At 41.9% G+C, this 22,356-nt stretch overlaps 1 protein-coding gene across 3 annotated transcripts in view; it reads right to left on the minus strand.

The window, feature by feature from the left end:
* Positions 1-3,040: 3,040 nt before the first annotated feature.
* usp48 (ubiquitin specific peptidase 48) overlaps positions 3,041-22,356 on the minus strand; it is a 55,318-nt gene continuing 36,002 nt past the window's right edge. For all 3 annotated transcript variants that reach the window (XM_086041039.1, XM_086041038.1, XM_086041040.1), the window contains exons 16-28: positions 21,734-21,808; positions 21,511-21,635; positions 15,356-15,478; positions 15,226-15,287; positions 12,152-12,262; positions 10,591-10,721; positions 7,028-7,134; positions 6,800-6,907; positions 5,434-5,616; positions 5,123-5,248; positions 4,951-4,999; positions 4,179-4,205; positions 3,041-4,062 (exon numbers count right to left, since the gene is read on the minus strand). In XM_086041039.1, coding sequence (XP_085897165.1) covers positions 4,040-4,062; positions 4,179-4,205; positions 4,951-4,999; positions 5,123-5,248; positions 5,434-5,616; positions 6,800-6,907; positions 7,028-7,134; positions 10,591-10,721; positions 12,152-12,262; positions 15,226-15,287; positions 15,356-15,478; positions 21,511-21,635; positions 21,734-21,808 — 1,250 coding nt within the window. In that variant the 3' untranslated portion in view covers positions 3,041-4,039. The remainder of the gene's footprint in view (positions 4,063-4,178; positions 4,206-4,950; positions 5,000-5,122; positions 5,249-5,433; positions 5,617-6,799; positions 6,908-7,027; positions 7,135-10,590; positions 10,722-12,151; positions 12,263-15,225; positions 15,288-15,355; positions 15,479-21,510; positions 21,636-21,733; positions 21,809-22,356) is intronic.

A 22,356-nucleotide genomic window follows, 5' to 3' on the forward strand; every position in this document is an offset into this window, starting at 1 on the left:
CACTCGTTTTTGTCCATCTCAGGGGGCGGTCATTTTGCCACTTGCTGTCGACTGAAAATTACATCACAGTTGTTCAGGGGCTCAGGTGACGACCAATCACGGCTCAGCTTCAGAAAACAGGTGAGCCGTTTAAGAAAGGCACCGCCACCACTGGAGTTCATGACTCAACAATGACTATGTTTATATGCAACTAATACCTTTGCATAACACAAATATTGGCAGTATTTGGGTATGTGAACGCACACAAAAACCCTAACCCTCAGCGACCACCAAAACTATGTTGCACTTAGCCAGCCGGTACTCATCAGCTGCCTCTTGAGTACCAGATACCAAAATAGCCTGATAGGACTCCTTCAGATTGACGGTATCCCACCACGATAGACAACGAGCACCTTATGGCCGCAGCTTCGGTCCACTGCCTTGACAATTGAATGGCAACAAAACACGGTCCAATCAGACTCAATTCAGATATGGGAGTTAAAACTCCTTCTCTACCAGACGTTTCGGTCTGACAAGTCCGACCAGCAACTTTCCCCACCATCGGAGCCAACATAGCACCAGGTGGTGACTGGTTGACAGATTCGCCCGTCTTCACCCAAGTGTCCAAAACATGCAGAATCAAGCCCGCCACTACTTCCAGCCAATTCATGTAGCCGTCAACGTCGCGGTGAGAGTGGGCGTCAATTTCGGATGAAAACCTCATCAACAAGCCCTGAATATGGGCTTTTTCAACGTTCCGCGTCGTACTGAAGCATGTAGATTTCGGGACCGCTTCAGGAGCATCAATGTCAGATAGCGAGCTTCACAAACACCAGTTTCGTTGCCTTGGTGACATTTTTTTTAAAAAATCCAGCACGCACGCGCACGACCCTAGTGAGGATATCCAGTGCAGGAAATGGATGGATGACCAGACTTTGAAAGTTCAGAGCACCAAAGCTCCAGCGCGGTGGCAGACTCTACAGCAGTGTGTGGCCTCATTCGACACGTCATTATTTGATGAGTGGTGCAGGCGTACCGTACCCACTGAGTGGCTTATGAATTAAAACCTATAACATATAACAGATAACGACCTACGAACAATTAACCTCACGAAAAGCCTCTCAGAACGCATTGTGGTTGCATGGATGGGCATTCCATCTCAGGGAAAGAACAGTCCGTCTGTTGTATTTTGGGACGGAGGACAATACGTTTTTTTTTTTTTTTTTTAAAGGTTGGACTCAGCACGGATGGAAGTTGGTTTTCGTTCATCCCTGTAATCATCCCTAACCGGGTCAAGTACCGGCTGATGTGTTGTGTTGGGTTTTTTTAAAAAGAAAGACCACTGTTCTCTTCTGCGATACCACACACATAGTCTACCCTCAAGTGGTTGAACACATGTAATACCATGGATTCCACTGACGAGGAAAAAGGTTTTATTTTATTTTGTTTTGTTAACTGTTAACATTTAGTTCAGGCGTGCTCAAGTCCCTTCCTCAAAAGTCCCTATCCAGCTTGTTTTCCATCTCCGACTGCCTGCATCACACCTGATTCGAATTATCCACTCATCACTAAGCTTAGCACAAGCCTGGTAACGATCGCGATCATTTGAATCAGGTGTGTTGCAGGAAGGGAGAGATGGAAAACAGGCTCGATCGGAGCTCTTGAGGACCCGACTTGAGCACTTGTGATTTAGTAGATAATTTATTCCTTTGCAAGGGAAGTATGTCTTTCTCTGGGACATCTCTAGAGCATAAAAATCTTTGTCATTCATGCTCATGCAAGCGCCATCGTACACTTAAAGCTACCCAGAAGTGGAAGTCTTTTGTTCTCCTGAAGTAACATTGCGTTATTCTGCAATAATTATTTTGTTGCAAAATAACGCAATAAAAACTGAAAACTTATTGTGTGTGTGTTGTTTTAAGTTTTGCAATCTTAAATATTAATATTTAACGCAATCTTAAATATTCTCGTGATGTCCCCTGGCTAAATGCTATCTTGGGTGACGGATACTCCCAGCCGCTAAGTGGATGTGAATAGAAAATTAGCCAGCTAATGAGGTTCAAATAATGTCACATCATGCACGGACGTTTGAGGGAATGTAAAGATGGAAGCGCTTTAAAAGGATGAGGGTGGACGGGTCAGAGGTCTATTATTTTTTATGAATAAAGACGGAGGGACGATGACGGAAGGGTGCCTAGCTTGCAGACAGAGGACCAACTGGCAAAATACCGCTGTACCTCTGCTGAAGAAATTGGTGGTAGGTTTGCGACGTGTGGTCTCTCTGAGGCACCGTAGTGCACACACTTCAAAATGCATGCACTTCGAGCTTAGGTTATTGCATTCTATTAATTCGACACAAGATGGCACTAAATCCTACGCATTGGGCCTTTTAAGTCACCCAAAATAATGATGGAGTCCGCAGCATGAGTGTTGTCCAGCACCCCCGCCAAGGGTTCCAAAATGAGTGGGTACTCTGAACTGCTGTTTGGCACAAACATCAGCCACGATCCATATGCTGTACTGTTTCCTTACATTAAAATAAAATGTTTTTTTAAATTACCAAAGCACCTTTCTGAATATTTTTGGAATTGAAAGGACCGATCCTCCAAGTATGTCTGGAACTCTGGTCCTTTAAAGGCTTCAGTAAATGTGACATTGTTCCTTTATCAAGACTTCTCTTTAATAAGAGCTAAATTTTATATTCACATATGTTAATATGGCAATCAGAAACTTACCTTTACATACTTTCACAATGATACGTTTTTTTTCGAACTTAAAACTCTGGTGCAGTTTGTGGAATTTCAGTGACAGTACACATACTCAGAATCATTAAAACCCTATTGTATATCAAATACTGTATATAGGAAAAACGTACACATTCAATTGAGAGAGCAAATTAAGAAAAATGGCCAGTGGGATATTAGATGTTCAGAGCCAGTTAAATTGTTCTTGTTTTTTGGGTCATTACACAATACTTTTAGTTATCACTGTTAAAATATTCGACCTTTGAAAATATAATTTGTAATGGGAACTGAATAACTGTGGATGAGAATTATATGAGTAATGATTTGAAAAATAACTTTATTGTCAATAAGAAATAACAGTGCCTGTTATCAACATAACAGTTATTAAAATAACAGTACACATCACTGCTTGCATTCAGTTCCAAACGTTCAACCAATAAGGTTTGCATTGCTAACATTTCTGTAGGAAATAACTGCTATACATATGGTGAGGTAACAATCATTTTTACATACTTGTGCATTCACGTAACACACCTGGATAATCTCAAGTGAGAATACAAGTTATACAACCTTCCACATTAACAGAACACTGAACTTTCTTCCATAATTTAAAATGCCAAAAGACAAAAACTGTAGAACTAAATGGAAGGAACAACATATACACTAAATTGTATTAATCTGCATTGAGGCAGAAGTGCAACAAGAGTCCAGATACAATGATTGAGAACTTGCCTTAAAGCGGAAGTCAACGCAAACATTTCCTTTTCAAGAATATGTTCTATGCAAGCCCACTAGTTGAAACAAGGCATTCTGATAAATATTGAGTTTGTGGAATAAGTGTTAATCCACTTGTTTTCAGCCATCTCTGGGGGCGGCCATTTTGTCTTCTGTCGACTGAAAATGACATCACAACTGCTCACAACTACCAATCAAGGCTCAGATTCAGAAAACAGGTCAGCCGTGATTGGTCACTGCGAGCAGTTGTGATGTCATTTTCAGTCGACAGAAGACAAAATGGCTGCCCCCAGAGATGGCTAAAAACGGGTATATTTTGCTGCTTAACTCATATTGCACAAACGCAATATGAATCAGAATGGTGAGCCTGCTGGGAACATATTCTTGAAAAAAGTATGTTTGAGTTGACTTCCGCTTTAAGCAGGAAAAATAAATCGCAGGCTTTCAGCATAGTAACTGTCACCATTTAACAATGGCTACTGAAAAATAATAAAGCACTTATTTGTACATAGACACTTGATCACTTGATAAGTTCAAGTATTTCTTGTCCAAGTCAAACATGGCTACACCATAGATTGTCTTCAATGTCCAAGAAGTCCAGTGCCTGCACAAAAAAAAAAAAAATCTATAAATCCATGTTTTGCTTTGATACATAAAAAGCATTGGCGCAGATACATTGCCAATAAAATGATATTTAGAGATGGTGTGAAAAATGCTTACCTTTAAACCCCTCTTCTGGCATTCCCACTATAAATTAGGTGGTGGTAAGCAGTGTTAGAAAAAAGACTTACATTACTGCTGTAATACGTGAATAGATTTAACTTTAATAGAGCAGGTATGTCTGTAAAGTACCAGGACTGGTGTCAAAAGGTTTTCTATATTCTTCACCACCAAAGTTTCGTTAAACTCCACCATACTATGCTGCCTGGCTACTCTCTCCCCCTACCACTCATTAATTTTCTGTCATCATTTCGTTAAATGTGTTAAAAAAAACAAAAAAACAATATAGATCAAAATGATATGGATTTGGAAATCCCCCTTTTTTTTTTTTTTATCCAGGATCAGGTCACCTGTCGTACTTTCAGGCCGGGTTTTCAAAGCAACATCCTGATCCAGATACGTTTTCAATATTACCAAATTCTAATTACCAGTGTATTAAATGGGGCATTGTATCTTAATGTGGGATATCAGCTATGTTAAGAACGGGTAGATGAACCAACCTGGGGTCACTTTAAGCGTTTTTTATTTTGAGACCAAAACACAAAGATAACATAAACCCTTACCAACATCCAACGTCCATTACAATCTGCCACAATCACTACTCTCTCTCTCTCTCTCTCTAGCTCATTCCAGAATGCCTGTTTCTCTCCTAGTTCACGTCAGCCTGTGCGGCGTAATTACTAATAACAGGAGACAAAACACCCTCGATTTCTATCTTCAGTCTCATCTCTTAATCTGACACTCAAACACACCTCTATTAGTAGTTACTCACCTTGATAGACGTCATCCATGGCTGCAAAATCAGCTATTGGCTCATCAGCCTGAGATAACACAGCAGCATGAAATGCCTTTAAATGTGATTATCTAACAAATTTATGTGGAACCCAAACCAAAGAGCAATTGAGTGACATAAAGGGTGACCTAGTGGTGTGTGTGCTGCTTACCTTAAGAGAGATGATACTCTCTGGGATGACACCCAAAGTTCCCAAAGTGGCTGAGTCGTCGGTCAGACTTTTCCCATCAATGGAGAGGTTTTGGTCAAACGGCGCCACAGAGAAGGCATGCATAATCTAAAGAGTTGCAGGAACAGCAAATTAAATCCAGATTGCTCTGCTACCTTACAGTTCTGATGAAAATGATTAAGTGCAAAGTTTACAAGACTGTAAATTAGTGATGCAAAATAGGAGACACCTCGATCCTTAAGATTCAGGAATTCCCGGATGATTGTCTTTCATTAAAATGCTATTTTCCTTACCTGAATTTTCAGCTCTTTGAGGGTCTGATTTGCAGACACAATGAGGGCTTTTTCACCTCTGAGTTTCCTGTGTCGAGTGCTTCTCCTGATTCCACCGAGTTTAGTGGTGTTGGTTCCTGGAGAAGCCACTCCTTCTGGGGTGCTGCCGTCACTTAGTTTAAGCCGCTTTGCACCATCTTCTGACTGGTAAAATAACAATAACAAGACTGAATATCATAAATACAAATTATACAATTAGAGTGGGCCCTTGCATCCTTGCAGTTTGGTACCTGTGGATTCACCTATTTGTGTATTTTTTTACCCCCAATATTTTCTAATTTTCTTTTGGGGCAGTGGGGGCATGTTGGCCATTTTGTTATGTTAAAACCTTATTCCCAAATGTATTCATTATATGCTATCAAAATTCTACACACAACACACTAAAATGAAAAATGTTTGCAAATTGGTTAAAAAAAACTACAACTAAGAAATCGTGTGTACTCAAGTATTCGCCACAGCCTTTGCCATGAACCTGTTTTTACTGACCATGAGATGTTTCTAAAGCTAAAGTCTACCTGAACTGAATTCAGTTGATTAGACATTAATTTTTGAAAGGCACATTTTTTGCAGAACTCCAAGACAGGATCCTCTTGAGGCACAAAAAAAACAAAAAAACAAAAAAAAAACCTATTGCCACTTGGAAGGTCCAAATGAGCACTGTGGCTTTGATCATTCATAAATGGAAAATGCTCAGAACCACCAAGAATCTTCCTAGAGATGGCTGCTGCCCATTCTAAACCGAGTGATCGGGGGAGAAGGGCCATAGTTCGAGATGTGACCAAGAACCTGATACAAAGTCTCTCAGTTCCAGCATCCCTCTGTGGATAGAGGACTGGTCTGAAGAAACAATTTGCAATTTGAGTTTGCAATTTTCAAATTTTAAATAAATTTGCAAACAAATTTAAATACTTGTTTCAAAATGCAATTATGGGGTGCTGTGTATAGACTTTTGAGGCAAAAATATCCATTATACAGTTGACAATTGCACATTCGCAGTTCGGCAACCGAGGATTCCCATTTTCAGATGTGACGCGGCATTCACCTGGCAACTGTTTAAAGTGTAGCATGGAAAATTCTAACATGTTCAGGTGTTCCTCTGATAAATCCCATCAGATATTTGAACTTTGAATTGATCCAAAATCAGCCGTATACTCCAAAGTGCTGTTGTTGACTAATTTTGCCTAGTCAAAGCAAAACACTGGCTTTGGGCTGCTAACACACCTGCTAAATGTGACTTCTGAGAAGACAAATGAGATGAATGTTGATCTCTTCAGTATAGACATGATCAATGAATTCATACTGTGACAGCGCTGCAGTGCTTCTTTACCTGGCTGAAGTCTGGATCTCTCTCTTCAGCTACCTTCGGTTGCTCTTCCTTCTCCTCCTCTGCCTCGGAGCTGCTGGCATTCAACTCTGGAACGGCTTCTTTTATCATCTAATCAAAACGTAAAATCAAATGTCATTTAGATGTTTGGATGCACGCACATCAATAGTAGCAATAGCAAAAGTCTTTGACTCATCAACCATTTCATTCAAATGTATGGATTCGTCATACCCTTTTCTCTTCAATGATTTTGCGGATATAAATTGTGGCTTGGGTGTACTCTCTCAGGTCTTTCTGTTGCTGGAATAGGAACCCCTCTCTGCACTCCCAGCAGAGATCTGAATACATTACCACACATAGACAGGCAACACACCATGAATAACAACAACATTGACGGCAAAACAAAAACAATTAAATTGCACATTTGTTTACAAGGTCAACTTTGTCTTCAATTGAACAGGCCCAGATATCACACTGCGTAGGTCACTTTGTGGATGAATGGAGATTAGGGTTCGGCATGGATAACCAAGAATCTAGTGGAACTGGGACCATCATTCTGGTTCTCAAGGAATCATTCAGAATTTAGAATGTCAGTGCTAAATTTTGATTCCCAGTTAGCCGCACGAAAGAAGCACGAATGAAGGACCGATAACATGTGCGTACGGTGCGCAGCCTCTCATGTCATCGAAGTTGCGGCGCGAATGCACAGCAGCTCATCCCCACTGGCTAGTCCTGTCGATCAGCCCCTCGCCCACTTCGTGCCAATACGTGTGGGTCACAGCAGTGACTCACACATGAGGCGGGCCCTTTCCGCCAACCTCCCCAGCTGCGGCCCCGGCTGGCACCCCTCAGTGGCAGCGGTCGCCCTTTGCGGGGTCGGTGAACCACAATGTAAAAGCATTATAAGAATAAGAATAAGAATAAGAATGCCTTTATTGATCCCACAGTGGGGAAATTTTCATTGTTACAGTAGCAAAGATATAGGTCACACAGGGGCGGCGGCATAATGTGGCCATTAATGTATAACATTGACGGCAAACATTTAGAATCAAACCTATGTAGATATACGCAGTAACATGTGTATATACACATGTGTATACACACCAACCTACATCTACATAAAAAATATGAGGAACACTCATTTCGGCCTGTACATAGTACAGAGGAAAAAATACTCTAAGTGACAGTGCTGCAGTGCTGTAGTGAAATGTAAGGAACAGCATTGGATAAAAATAAAACTAGACTAACAGTAGTGGGGAATGTTGAGTATTGCACGGTATTACAGTAGTGGGGAATATTGGGTATTGCACGATACGAGCTCAGGTGCAGGACTGCACAATTGCACTAATGACCGCCAGTTTGTAGAGACTACACAATGTTCTTGTTAAAGAGTCTGACAGCAGCAGGCAAGAAGGAACGGCGGAATCTCTCCTTTGCACAGCGAGGGTGTAACAGTCTGTCACTGAAGGTGCTGTGGAGTGCTGTTAGGGTGCCCTGGAGGGGGTGGTCCGGGTTGCCCAGCATTGATGACAGCTTGGCCAACATCCTCCTGTCCCCCACCGAGTCCACAGAGGCCAGGGAGCAGCCCAGGACAGAGCCGGCCCTCTTGACCAGTTTGTCCAGCCGCTTCTTGTCCCGGGCCGAGACGCCGCCTGCCCAGGTGACCGCTCCCTGGAAGATGACCGATGCAACCACCGAGTCATAAAAGTTCCTGAGGAGTGTCCCCTGAACCCCAAAAGACCTCAGTCTCCTGAGTAGGAAGAGTCTGCTCTGACTCTTCCTATAGAGGGCGTCTGTGTTGTCGCACCAGTCCAGTTTATTGTTCAGATGAACACCCAGGTACTTGTAAGTTGAGACTCTCTCAACATCTGTTCCCCGGATGTTCACTGGTGCAGGTGAAGAGTGCTGGCGCCTACCGAAATCCACCACCATTTCTTTGGATTTCCCCGCATTGATCAGGAGGCGGTTCTGCTGGCACCAGTCCACAAAACCCTGAGTAAGTTCTCTGTACTCCCGATCATCTCCGCCTGTGATGAGGCCGACAATCGCAGAGTCGTCAGAGAACTTCTGCAGGTGACAGGTAGGGGTGTTGTAGTTGAAGTCCGAGGTGTAGAGGGTGAACAGGAAGGGAGCCAAGACAGTTCCCTGTGGGGCCCCCGTGCTGCAGAGGAGCACGTCAGACACACAGTCCTGTGTCCTCACATACTGTGGCCGGTTTGTGAGGTAGTCCTGGATCCATGTGGTGAGGTGGTGCGCCACCCCCGCCCGCTCCAGCTTGTCTCCCAGTAGGGTGGGCTGGATGGTGTTGAAAGCACTGGAGAAATCAAAGAACATGATCCTCACAGTGCTCCCCGCCTTCTCCAGGTGGGAGAGTGAAGTGTGGAGGAGGTAGATGATGGCATCATCCACACTGATGCCAGGCTGGTATGCGAACTGGAGTGGGTCCATTGAGGAGCTCACCAGGGGGCGCAGGTGGACAAGGACCAGTCTCTCCAGGGTCTTCATCAGGTGAGACGTCAGCGCCACTGGTCTGAAGCTGTTGAGCTCCTTCGGGTGGGGGGTCTTTGGCACCGGGACCAGGCAGGATGTTTTCCATAGCTGGGGGACCCTGCCCAGCTTCAGGCTCAGGTTGAACATGTGCTGGACAATTCCACACAGCTGGTCTGCGCAGGATTTGAGGAGCTGGGGGCTGATGCCATCTGGACCCGCTGCCTTCCTCGCCTGATGATTACTATTATGCAGAGCTGGGCAGTCCGTCCCTGGGCCGGACCGGTCAGATGCCCATTTTTGGGGCGGAGGGGTGGGGGGTGACAAATTGGCTGGACTAAGCATGGCCGGAAGTGGATTTTAATCCGGCCCACTAATCAGCCCTCATGCATTTGACGTGGTTGCGAGGCGGCCAAATTTCTTCTCAGCCTACTCAGTGAAAGGCTTCTTTTTAGGCTTCTTTCTACTCACGCGTCGGCGCGAGCGACAACTGCCGCATTGATTCACACGACAGACGTATTGTGCTGTTGGCGACAGGTCTGCGACACATGCCACGCACACACTTCCCTACTTCCGGAAGTATGCCGTAGCAAACCTGCTGTTGTATAGTGGTTTGCTGGTATGCTTTTATTTTGAAGGCCGTGAAGAAGGGGAAGTGTGCAAAATAAAAAAGTAACTTCTTGTTGTAACGGGGCGGGGGATCGCGGCCGAAAGGGTAACCAGGTCAAGGGTGGAGGGTTGCGGCCAGACCGGCAAAAAAGGGTCAAGTGCCCAGCTCTGCTATTATTGAAGGGAGAAAGTCACTACTACCGGTACTATCTATCCATCCATTTTCTGTTTGGTTTATTCTCATTAGGATTGCAGATAACTTGAGCCTATCCCCGCTGACTTCAGTAAGAGGCAGGTTACGCCCTAGACTGCTCAACAGTTAATCGCTGCGTACAAATAAACCAGTAGCATGCTGTCAGGGCCTTCAAAGCTTTCTAAACAGTACCAAACACTTATCAGAGGCATAGGCTACGCTTACAATGTAAATCAAGTTGGAATAAATTATTTCCAACAGTCTTTTCTCTTCATTTCATAGCTGACTTGGCCACGCTGGTTCTGGTCGTTAATTAGTTGTTGTTTTTTTTCCCCAAACAGATTTCATCTTCTTTGTGTGGCAATGCACATATTTCAATATTTACAACATATAGAGCTAATTCCTACAGTACATCATGATGCAACAGATGCATGAGTTGCTCAGTGAAACTAAAGGATAACAAAAATTGTTTCTCTGAAACACTTTCCCTGTTTTGTACTCTTACCAGGCTGAGTGGTGTATTTAGTGGTGGGACCCGTAGGTGTGGTCTGTTTGAAGCAGTGGATGGAGATGGGCTGGTCCACAATGAAGAGTTTGCTAATTACATCCCATTCACTCGGCCAGAGCAGAGCAATGCTGCGCAGGACAAACCAAACAGCATGAGCCCACATTCAGATTATTCATGACAATTTTATAAGTGTTTAAAGAGTAAGCAGTCTCCTTAAAAATCTTGGCTTAATGGTAACTTACTTTGAACCATTTTTTTTGGGGGGGGGGGGGGGCATGCTTCCCCGCAATTTGAAAAAGGCTATCTGTTTTATAGTTACTTGCAAATAGTTGAACTAACAAGCACATGAACTGTCACCAGACATTACTGTGAAGTAATCAAATTTATAATCAAAGCAGAAAAACGGTGCTAAAATACTTTTGTCAAGGGTTATGGAGTTTTTCAATGGCATTCGAGAGATCATTACTAGCAGACATGTCAATGACATATTTTACATATTTTATTTTGGAAGGTTTTTACTGCCTGTTACACATATTCCTCCTGCTGTGTGTGTGATATGTAACAAAGTGGAACACTATTTGACCAGCTCAAGAAAAGGGGACAATGATTGTGTATTTAAAGCAGAGACAGAAACATCAATAGTTTCCCAACATAATTAACATAATTTTCCACAGTAATAATTCACTAATTTTATCAGACTTGTCATCATTGTCCATTATACTGAAATTGTGGTAGGCATAATCTCACATTGCAATAAAAATCAAATTTGCCCACACCATATTATTTTATGCATACAAGATAGGAGGGTGCAACAATCTGTAAAAGTTGCTACACCCTAGCTGTGTTTCCATCACCCTCAGAAATGCACAAAATGCAAAGTGCGCAATTGCAAACTGGTAATGGAAACAGAAATTTCAAAAACACTCTCAAATATCGCCAAAATGTTTTGACGCTTTCATGAGGTGGTTTTTGAGAGGTGTCGATATAGAAGTACATTACAAACGTGTAATGGAAAGACATTTCTCACATATCCAATTCTTGTGACAAAGCCTCCAGCAGCCATAGCGAGGAGTGCTGGTTCGATGGAGAATCAGCGAGGGACAGAGGGAACTTCGTTTTTAAATGCCTTTAAATCTTGTTTGTAAATGCACGTAATTGTTGTCCTGTTCTTTTAATAAGTCTTGGTAAGCTAGTTCTATTGTCCTTCCTTTGCCTTTGAATGTCTTTTTAGCTGATTGTTAATTATTTTAGGTATCGTACCATTGTTGTTTGCCTTGTGTATAAAATGTGCTATACAAATAAAACTGTGTCTAACACAGTCTCGTGTTAGATTTGGGCCACAATTACAAGCACGTAATGGCAAGTTTTCGGCTCAGCTGTAGTTTTTGCAGACTAGGAAGCTTTTTTTTTTTTTAGCATATCAAAATGTGTTTTGTTGCAAGAACTTATTTTTTGGGCAAAAGTTATATTTTCCCTTATTTTTTGTCCACGTACTCACTCAAAATGGTTTTCCTTGTATAATATAAGTAAAGGGCATACGTTAGATATTCAAACTCACTGCTGTGCATCTCCGTTGATCAGGGAGTCATAGGTGAACATGAAGCCTCCATGTGGACATACCAAGAGACTGTTGCCCACACTGGACACTGGAGAGGATTTGGTGGGTCTTCTGTCAGTAAAAAGGAAGGAAAAGAAATAAAAAGTAAGCAAAATTAAAAAAAAAAAAGCATGTGAGCAAGAAAGGAATGAATGATAGATAACATAATTTAACAATCCCGTGATGTAAATTAAATAAAAAAAATACAACATAAATGGCCCAAGCAGGTATTCCATGTGCAACATGTGACTGAAACAGGGGCGCAAATGGGATTTTGGAACTGTATGTATATGAATGTCACAATAATGGCAATATCGTGATATCGCAATATTAAAAGTGTCACGATAACGTCATCCTCATGTCACGATATTAATAGCAGCAAATCTGTTTAAAAGCCCAAATTGTTGTCCATTTGTGCAGTTCCAGCCATCTGTCCGACTCCCGATTGTTTAAGAACTGTGGCACATTTATAATGCCTGCATCGTAAGCGTGAATCAGCGTACTGTACGCGTAGTAGAGAGAAGAACTAAGTGTAAAAAACAATCTTGTGCGTGCATGTGGACAGTTTTGTATACGCGATACACAATTTTGGACGCACAAAACATGCTTTTGTACGCTACACTTTTTGTACATGGTATTTCACATTACATACACGTGAAACACATTTTTGTACGCGGTATTTGACATTACGCTGACGTACCTGTGGCATCAATCTAACGCCATAGCTAGTGGGGTCGTTTATTTGTCACAACGGAGGAAATGATGCTCAGCACGCAGCTCGTTGCTGCTTTGTATGGACTTACATATAATATAAATTAGGGATAGACCGATATGCTTTTTTCAGGGCCGATACCGATTATTAGTAGTCAAGGCGACCGATAACCAATATTTGAAGCCGTTATTTATTTGTAGAAAAAAGGGGTAAAATGGTCTCAAATTTATGAAAAATAAAAACTCCAACACTTGACTTAGTTTAAATGCCTTTAAGACCATGTTTATTAAACAACTTTAATGATTTACAAGATGTTAAGGCTTTTCTAGATCTTAAAAAATAGACAACTTTGTTTTAAGTCTCACAAAAAAGTGCAGGGAGCTCCCAGGCTCAGCTGCATGTCTAACAAACGTCTCCTTACAGTATAACTGAAATGTTTATCTTTCACACATCTTTATTTTAAAGTTCCAAAACATAAAAGTGAAACCTCAACGCAGCTACTAGCCAGAAAAATAAGCATGTTTCCAAGACCGGACTTTCACATGCAGTACTTTGCTGGCAATTTTTGGAGCTGTGGTTGTTTTAAAGTGCTCTATGAATAAAGTTGAGTTTAGCTTTACATTGCGTGGCTTACACACAAACACGCACACACATCTTACTTTTATCACCGTTTCCCGATATTATCAGCAACTTCTCTCAGGAGCCATGTCATTCACAAAGGAAATTAACTGTTGTGACATTGGGGGAGTGGTTAGGTTGAGCCGCAAGGCAGCTTACTGTGGTGAGCAGAACTGCCCCTTGTGTTTATATGACATAAAAGGGCTCATACTAATGTTACAAGTGAGTTATAGTAGACTGACATTTACTAAAATTTCGGCCAAGTCTATTGCATTACGTTCTCACTCGCCGACTCCCGTTGTGTATGTGCCTGGCTCGTCCAGGAGACAGAGAAAGAGAGCGAGCAGAGAGCAAACACGCAGCTTTACGCTGATTGGCTGTTACGCACTGCACAAGGAACCAATCAGATGGTGCTTTGGGAGGGCCAATCTGCCTATGCAGACAGGGCCAGTCGTACAGCAAACAGAGAGAGAAGCATGCTGCAGCAAGCACGAATAAAGCAATTTTAAATTTATCGGCCTTAAAATAAAAAAAAAAAAAGGCAGATGCCGATAATCGCCAAAATGCCAAATATCGGACCCGATAATCAGCCCGGCCGATAATCGGTCTATCCCTAGTATAAATAAAGACCATGCTTCTACAGGGCAAGCTAGCTTAGCGCTTAGCATTCAAGCAGCCGCGAACGAAATGACTTCCGGGAGTACGGGCGACAGCGTGTAGTAGGACAACGCTTTTTTTTTTTTAACCAGTTCGGCGTTGGACTTGCCCACAGTAGCATGCCACTAATGGTGAGTGTGGGGGATGAGTGCCCTTTAAAGAAACCACATCTTTGAGGATCTCGAAATCGCGTTTGTCTGAGATCGTGATTTCGGTCCCAAAACGATAAATCATTCGGCCCTAGCCTCTGCCATTAAATGAGTAATGTATGGTCCATCAATACTGTTGACCACATTAGAAAATACACATGGAAAAAAAAGCTATTTTGTATTACAGCAGAAGATGGCAGCAGACCTGTGGCCACGCTCTCGAGTGGTTTTGGAAATAAACTCAGAGCGTGCTCTGCTTCTCCGAACACACCAGTCTTCAAATTGTATGAGATGTCAGAGTGAACCCCTCGCTACATGACCTTTGTAGACCCTTTCCAGCCCATTTTAAAAATGGGCGACTGTAGCGAAGTAAAAAACAAAGGTGACAGAGAGGGCCGTTGTTTCCAGGACAAGTAGAAATTGGCAAAACCTTTTTCACTGAAAAACAACCGTGTCTGCCTAGTTCGCTAAGAGACTCTGGCTGTTTCAAGGAATTCAATATCAAGAGTCACTACCGGACGAAACATGCAAATTACGACAATGTGACTGGTAACGAACACCATGACAATGAAAGAAACTGGAAGCTGGATGGTCGTCCCCACAAATTTTCACCTCACCAAATCTGGCCCTCTGCAGAAAGTTTGGACACCCCTGCTCTATCCAAACCACTCATGACATTTTCCCAGTCTATTGGCACTGTGTCTTGGAAATTGAGCTTAGAGCTATAATTCCAGTTTTTTTTACTGATGGTTTAGGTTTTTGCCATGATATCGTTTCAGTATCGGTATCAATGTACTTTATGCAGGTATCGTATCAAAGTCATCATTTTGGTATTGTGACAACACTATAGATACACACAAAAATACAAATGTGTTTGTTTTGTAACTAGAAAAACATACCTGATAAATTTTCTCCACTCATCCACAAAAAACAGAGGGACAACATAGAGTATGTCTGTGTCCTGGAAACAATGAAGAAAAAATGATTTATTATCAAGCGCAGCACACTGACGGTGTTTGATGTTGTTACCTGGGGCCACTTGGTGAGGATTGGTCGGTTCTTCTCATGGAAGAGGTTGAGTAGCTGGTTCTTCTGGTCCAGAGCCATCATTTTACTCACAGCCTCATTGTCCTTTTCTTCCTGTTCCAGTGTCTGGACACACAAGGATGAAATGTTTGGATTATGCTTCACTCCTTCATAACAGATTTAACGCATATACTGGGGTTATCCAGATCACACTTTTTTGGACCCGAGTCCGAGTTTTTGGTTTTAAGGATCTACTGATCCCGAGTCCCAATCAGATACAGGTCCTTCTCAAAAAATTAGCATATTGTGATAAAGTTCATTATTTTCCATAATGTAATGATAAAAATTAAACTTTCATATATTTTGGATTCATTGCACACCAACTAAAGTAGTTCAAGCCTTTTATTGTTTTAATATTGATGATTTTGGCAAAAAAGTAAAGAAAACCAAAAATCCCTATCTCAAAAAATTATCATATGTCATCCGACCAATAAAAAAAAAGTGTTTTTAATACAAATAAAAGTCAACCATCACATAATTATTGTCAGTTACGCACTCAATACTTGGTCTGGAATCCTTTTGCAGAAATGACTGCTGCAATGCAGCTTGGCATGGAGGCAATCAGATGGTGGCACTGTGGATGTATTGTGGAGGCCCAGGATGCTTCGATAGAGGCCTTAAGCCTATCCACAGTGTTGGGTATGGTGTCTCTCAACTTCCTCTTCACAATATCCCCCAGATTCTCGATGGGGTTCAGGTCAGGAGAGTTGGCAGGCCAGTTGAGCACAGTAATACCATGGTCAGTAAACCATTTACCAGTGGTTTTGACACTGTGAGCAGGTGCCAGGTCATGATGAAAAATGAAATCTTCATCTCCATAAAGCTTTTCAGCATATGGAAGCATGAAGTGCTCCAAAATCTGATAACTAGCTGCATTGACCCTGCCCTTGACAAAACACAGTGGGCCAACACCAGCAGCAGACATGGCACCCCAGAGCACATATGTCAAAGTCAAGGCCCGCGGGCCACATCCGGCCCACGAGAAGGTTTTCTACGGCCCCTGCGATGATATCGATTTATTAATAGATCCGGCCCGCAGCAAGCCGGTGTGAGTAGCAGATGTGATCGGGTCCTTCGCGCCTGCCGATGACGTCACGCTTTAAAATATATTGTAGCGTCTTCCAAGAACACAGACGTAGTTTAATTATCACGTTTTTATTAGTCCAACCGGCTACTATGGGCCGCAGCCGACATATTTATTTGCATCTATGTTTGCAGCCCCCAGGCTGTTGTTATGACAAACATTACCGCAACTTTTGCGAGGATCGTCTACGTGCCGACTGAAGACTTCACGTCACTTTTCGTGGCTTTCAGAATCAGATTGTGGTGAAAGGTTATTCGGAGTAAAACGCGCTTTATTAAGAATTACTTCATGTTAGAAATCCCACGTTGTTTTAATATTCGTAATTGTTGGCATTTGATAAATTCATTTGAGTTTCGATGTAGTTCTGAGATGTCCCACACTGTGAGCAGGCATTGAACACTCCTCAAGCGCTCAGTGTTGATAGCGAGAGACGTGGTTGCTTTTCATTTTCCTCCTTCGGCACAGCTAGCTAGTAGTTTGTTTGTACCAGCAAACTCAGTAGTTGCGGACTTCCCGTGTTTCACCACGTTTGTTGTTGTGTGTAAATGTTAAAAGGTGAGTTTAATAATTTAGGTTCGTGTCAGGTAACTGCTGTACATAATAACCTTGATATGTTCTCGTGAGTGATGTCACATTGATGAACACTAGTTAGTTATTTCGGCTAGTATGCTTACTATTCTAGTGATGAAACGTGTGAATGTGTATTGTATGCATTGTTTGGTTGTTTAATTTCTTAATACAGTGAACTGTAATGTTTAGGCATATTGTTAACTAATGGATATGCATTGGATGATGTTGCTAGGTTATTCTTTGTCTGTGTTGTTGCAGACCACAATAAATAGACGTGCCAATTGGAATACGGGCCTGTGTTCTCTGACAGGAGCACCCACATCCATACCTTGCCACTCTAAAATAGGGTCAGCTGGAGACATCATACCAATCATATGATCCTCTCCGTTTTACTTCACATTATGTACAGTTAATACAATCTTGCAGCCCGAGTCAACCAGAAAATTATTTCCAGTGTGGCAGGAGAAACACAAACGTTCCACTGATCTTGTTTCACAAGACGGGCAGTGGCTTCTTCTCGGGTCATAAGCGGAAATGACGTACGAGCTGCCTCGTAAAAGTAGCAGTAATGTACTTTTATTTTTCATTTAGTAACTCGGGCATAAAAACACAACAGCCAGGGGGGTGACAAACATAGAGGCAAAGAAATAGATTACAGAAATATATAGCATGACATCATCAGCAGGCGCGAAGGACCAGATCCAATCCGGACATTTAAAAAAAATTTCAATGAACATTCTATCAGTCCGGCCCTCGGCTTGTCGCAATTTTTTTTATTTGGCTCTCCGTCAATTTGACTTTGACACCCCTGCCCCAGAGCATCACTGACTGTGGGTACTTGACACTAGACTTCAGGCATTTTGGCATTTCCCTCTCACCAGTCTTCCTCCAGACTCTGGCACCTTGATTTCCATATATATACATAAAAAATTTGCTTTTATCCAAAAAAAAGTACTTTGGACCACTGAGCAACAGTCCAGTGCTGCTTCTCTGGAGCCTATGTCAGGCGCTTCTGCCGCTGTTTCTGGTTCAAAAGTGGCTAGACGTGGGGAATGCGGCACCTGTAGCCTATTTCCTGCACACGCCTGTGCACGGTGTCTCTGGATGTTTCTACTCCAGACTCAGTCCACTGCTTCCAAAGCTCCCCCAAGGTCTGGAATCGGCTCTACTCAACAATCTTCCTCAGGGTCTGGTCAGATCTTCTGGTTGTGCAGCGTTTTCTGCCACACTTTTTCCTTGATACAGCACTCTGGGAACAGCCTATTCGATCAGATCCTTTCTTTCTGTATCTTACCCTTTTGCTTGATGGTGTCAATGATGGCCTTCTGGACAGCAGTCAGGTCGGCAGTCTCACCCATGATTGTAGTTTTGAGTAATGAATCAGGCTGGGAGTTTTTAAAAGTGTCAGGAACCGTTTGCAGGTGTTTAGAGTTAATTCGTTGATTCAGATGATTAGGTTAATAGCGCGTTTAGAGTACCTTTTCATGATATGCTAATTTTTTGAGAAGGACCTTAACATTTAAAAAAGAAAAACAAAAAAGCGCACCTACAAATGGTCTCTAATTAATTTTGAACTGTATATACATAAATTTGTATGTTATTATATATATTTACATTTATATCATATGAGCCATTCCACCAAATCAGAGCCAGTTGCTTTTTGTCACAATCTCAAAATAAATGAAAGTTCTATTTTTTTCCTTTTTCTTGTGTTTAGCTCTAAATTTGATGATACACATATTGAACAACTCAAAATGTCAGTCTCAGACTATCTATTTTAAGTCACAGTTTTTTTTAGCAGAAAATCAGAAAATATATGAACTGTAGCTGTGGGAGTACTTATTCATATAATAATCACAATCATTTGATATCATACATTTGCTGCTCATGATGCTTTCATAAACTAATCGCGAGGAGGTCAGGTGAAGTCACGCTAACGATTGCTAATATGAAGGTGATTGCTGAAATTTCCTGCCACATTGTTGATTTCTCTACTCAGAAAGAGAAAGAGTAGAGGAGGGCGAAAAAGGCGAAGATACCGCAAGGAATGCTGGTCTTTGTAGTGCAGGAAGTGCTTGTATGCGGGAGTGCATTGTTTGGTTCGAAACTAGGGCTGCACGATGTTGAAAAAAAGTGACATTGCGATTTTTCAGGGGGTTTGCGATATATATTGCGATGTTAAAAATATAATTTTCACCAGATGACTTGAATAGATTTGTTTGGGAATAATTTGGTTAACTCATCATGACATCATTGTATTCATATAATATCGTTTAATCCAGACTAAGGGGGTTCATCTGTGAATGATGATTGCTGTATATAAAAGGGATCACAGCGGTCATGTCTCTGTAACATAATACATTATTTAACATTGTATTTCACACTTCAATGCAAACAGCAGAAAAATATTAAACATTTTAAACAAAAAAATAAAAAGAGCAGGTGCACTAGACCCTTGAGTCATTTCAAAAAATAAAAGAAAATAAAACATTTCTGTAGCAGCAGCAGAGTTATAAACACCTTTAAACTAAACTCTAAAATCTTAAAAAATTAAAAAGCAGGTGTACTAGCGCCTGAAAATATAACACTAAGATTAAAAAAAAACTGAAACTGCAGCAAAGTTATAAACAAATTAGAACAAAAATATTAAAACTTAAAAGAGCAGGTGCATTAGTCCCCTGAGTTGTTCACAAAAATATAACAATAACTACAACGGTCTGTAAAACATATTGCATCTGTGATTTGTCGGTGCTGTTTGGACTTAATATCATAAGGAGTTATGCTGGCGAAGGCGTCTGTAATAGTTTTTCGAGTAGATGAAGCTTCACCTTGGGTCCCACTTCTTAATTTGAACTGGTCATACAGGGTTGTGATGGCGATTGCAGCAACAACGGCGAGGCACTGTTGGCAAAGGAAGTTTTGTTGTTCTGAATCTTCCTTTTTATAGCCGAAATACTTTCATATTTTGGATGTTGACTTTCTTTTGGGGACTAAATCCACTGCCGCTTCTGCCGCTGCTCCATGTCGCCTGTTATTTTCAGAGCAGACAGCAGAGTGGAGGGGGAGGGGCCGATCACTGATTGGCAGGAAGGAGGGGGTGAGCGAGACAGGCTGTGTAAGAGCACGGAGTAGCTTTCTGCTTTTTTTAAGCAAAACAAAAGTTTGCGTGTTCTAAGAAAAAAAAAGTTAAAACATCACACGTCCTACGATGTGACTATCGCGCATGCGCACATCGCAATTGCGATGTTCAAAAGACACATCGTGCAGGCCTATTCGAAACCCATTGCAAATACACAAGCAGAGGTAAACAAGCTCAGGGACGCAGCACAAAAGCACACTTTTGGAGCGAGGAGGAAACCGGCAGCTTCATTCATGTGGTGAGTGACATGGATATCAAGTGTTTTATTGACAGTTGAAAGTAACAAGCGGAAATGACGTCTGTTTGAGTCATGACGTCGTGTGGCGCCGTACACAGTGGGTTATTCAAATGCCGGAGCAACTATCCATCCATCCATTATCTATACCGCTTGTCCTCATAAGGGTCCCAGCTGTCATCGGGCAGTAGGCAGGGGACACCCCGAATTGGTTGCCAGCCAATCGCAGTGCACACAGAGACAAACAAACACACACACTCACACTTAGGGGCAATTTAGAGTTTCCAATCAACTTACCATGCAGGTTTTTGTTATGTGGGAGGAAACTGGAGTACCCGGAGAAAACCCACGCAGGCATGGGGAGAACAGGCAAACTCCACACAGGAAGGCCGGGATCGAACCCACGACCTCTGAACTGTGAGGCGGACGTGCTAACCAGTCGGCCACCGTGCCGCTTGCTGGAGCAACTATGTCCGCTCAATCATGTAAACGGGATAATCAGAATGTTTCAGAAATCGAAATTTTGACTTTAACCCGAATATTGACTGCATGTAAACGTAGTCACTATTGTGCTGGGGGCAAAATGCAGGAGGAGGCACGGGCGTCGTAAAGTTGAAATGTACGTCGCGTACGTCGTAATACGAGGACTGCCTGCATACATTTTATTATCTGGGAGCGCAAATGGTGCCAATTTGTGCAATGGCCTATAATATAAGCTTTAACATAGATGAAGGATTCCTCTGTTTGAGTGCATTTGATTGATCTAATGGTAAACAATACATTTCCATCATTTATAGGCGTGCACAGGCTAAAATGACAACTCTATGCAGCTACGTAGTTGGTGGGTACGTGGCGTAACGAGGCGTAACGAGGGCTATCATTTTGCTCTAATGGATGGTGGAAACTGTCAAACTGAGATTATTTTATTATATTATATATTAATATATAATATAAATATATAATTATATGATCAAAAAGGAAGCTAAAGGTAAAATGAAGGACAGTTTTTTTTTGTTTTTTTTTAAAGTAAAAAAAAAGTAAGGGGTCAGAAAATAGTAGTGTCCACTTACCAGACACTGCGGACAGGGACTTTGGTCTTGGGTAAATTCAAGGGCTTTGGGGAAGTATGCCCTAAGCTTGGTCCAAACTTCAGAAGATACCAGTTTACGTTCAGTGTCCAGAATACTCAGACTTCCTGATGAAGCAACAACCATTGCCATTCATTAACCCACATCACAACATAAACTGGGAGTTTGTACATGTATGGATTTTACATGCTACATGTGAACATACCATGACTGCAGACAATGTCCTCATTGAACGTCTTCATCTCCTCCTCATTGCCCTCTGATCCCTCAGGGCTGCAATCTAGAAGCAAACAATTACTCAATTCAGGATGACACTCATAGGATGGATTCAATGCTATGACACTGCAGACTGATTTGTAACTAATTTACTGACATTGACGAATTTACTTGTCTTTTCATAGTTCAGCCATTCAATCCCACAAATTTATTTCTATTTTTTTCAAATGTTTTCAAACATTAGGATAAAAGAGGGTCCAAAATGAAGCCACCCAATAGGTGAACATTTGAACATCGATATTGCGATGCTCAACAACCATATTGCATGTTTTTCCAATACCGTGCAGCCTTATAAACTCGTATTTTTGATTAGTGTTGTAGTCAAGACCACTACGAAGAGACCAGGACATTTCCGAGACTGGAGAGTATCGAGTCCAAGACAAGAGCAAGACTTTTGAAGATTGAGGCACAGTATTTACGGAAGTAAATTTGGTCTCGCGTGTTGATGCTCTGCTTATGATCTCAAATCGACAGAGCAGGGGGGCGGCAGGAGGTGGTATTTGGGGATATGAGGCAATGCTCCTTTGTCTCATTTCATGGAGACACCTACTA

Source organism: Filicampus tigris, chromosome 9 (assembly GCF_054856515.1).
Source record: "Filicampus tigris isolate MCC_2025a chromosome 9, RoL_Ftig_1.0, whole genome shotgun sequence".
Taxonomy (NCBI): domain Eukaryota; kingdom Metazoa; phylum Chordata; class Actinopteri; order Syngnathiformes; family Syngnathidae; genus Filicampus; species Filicampus tigris.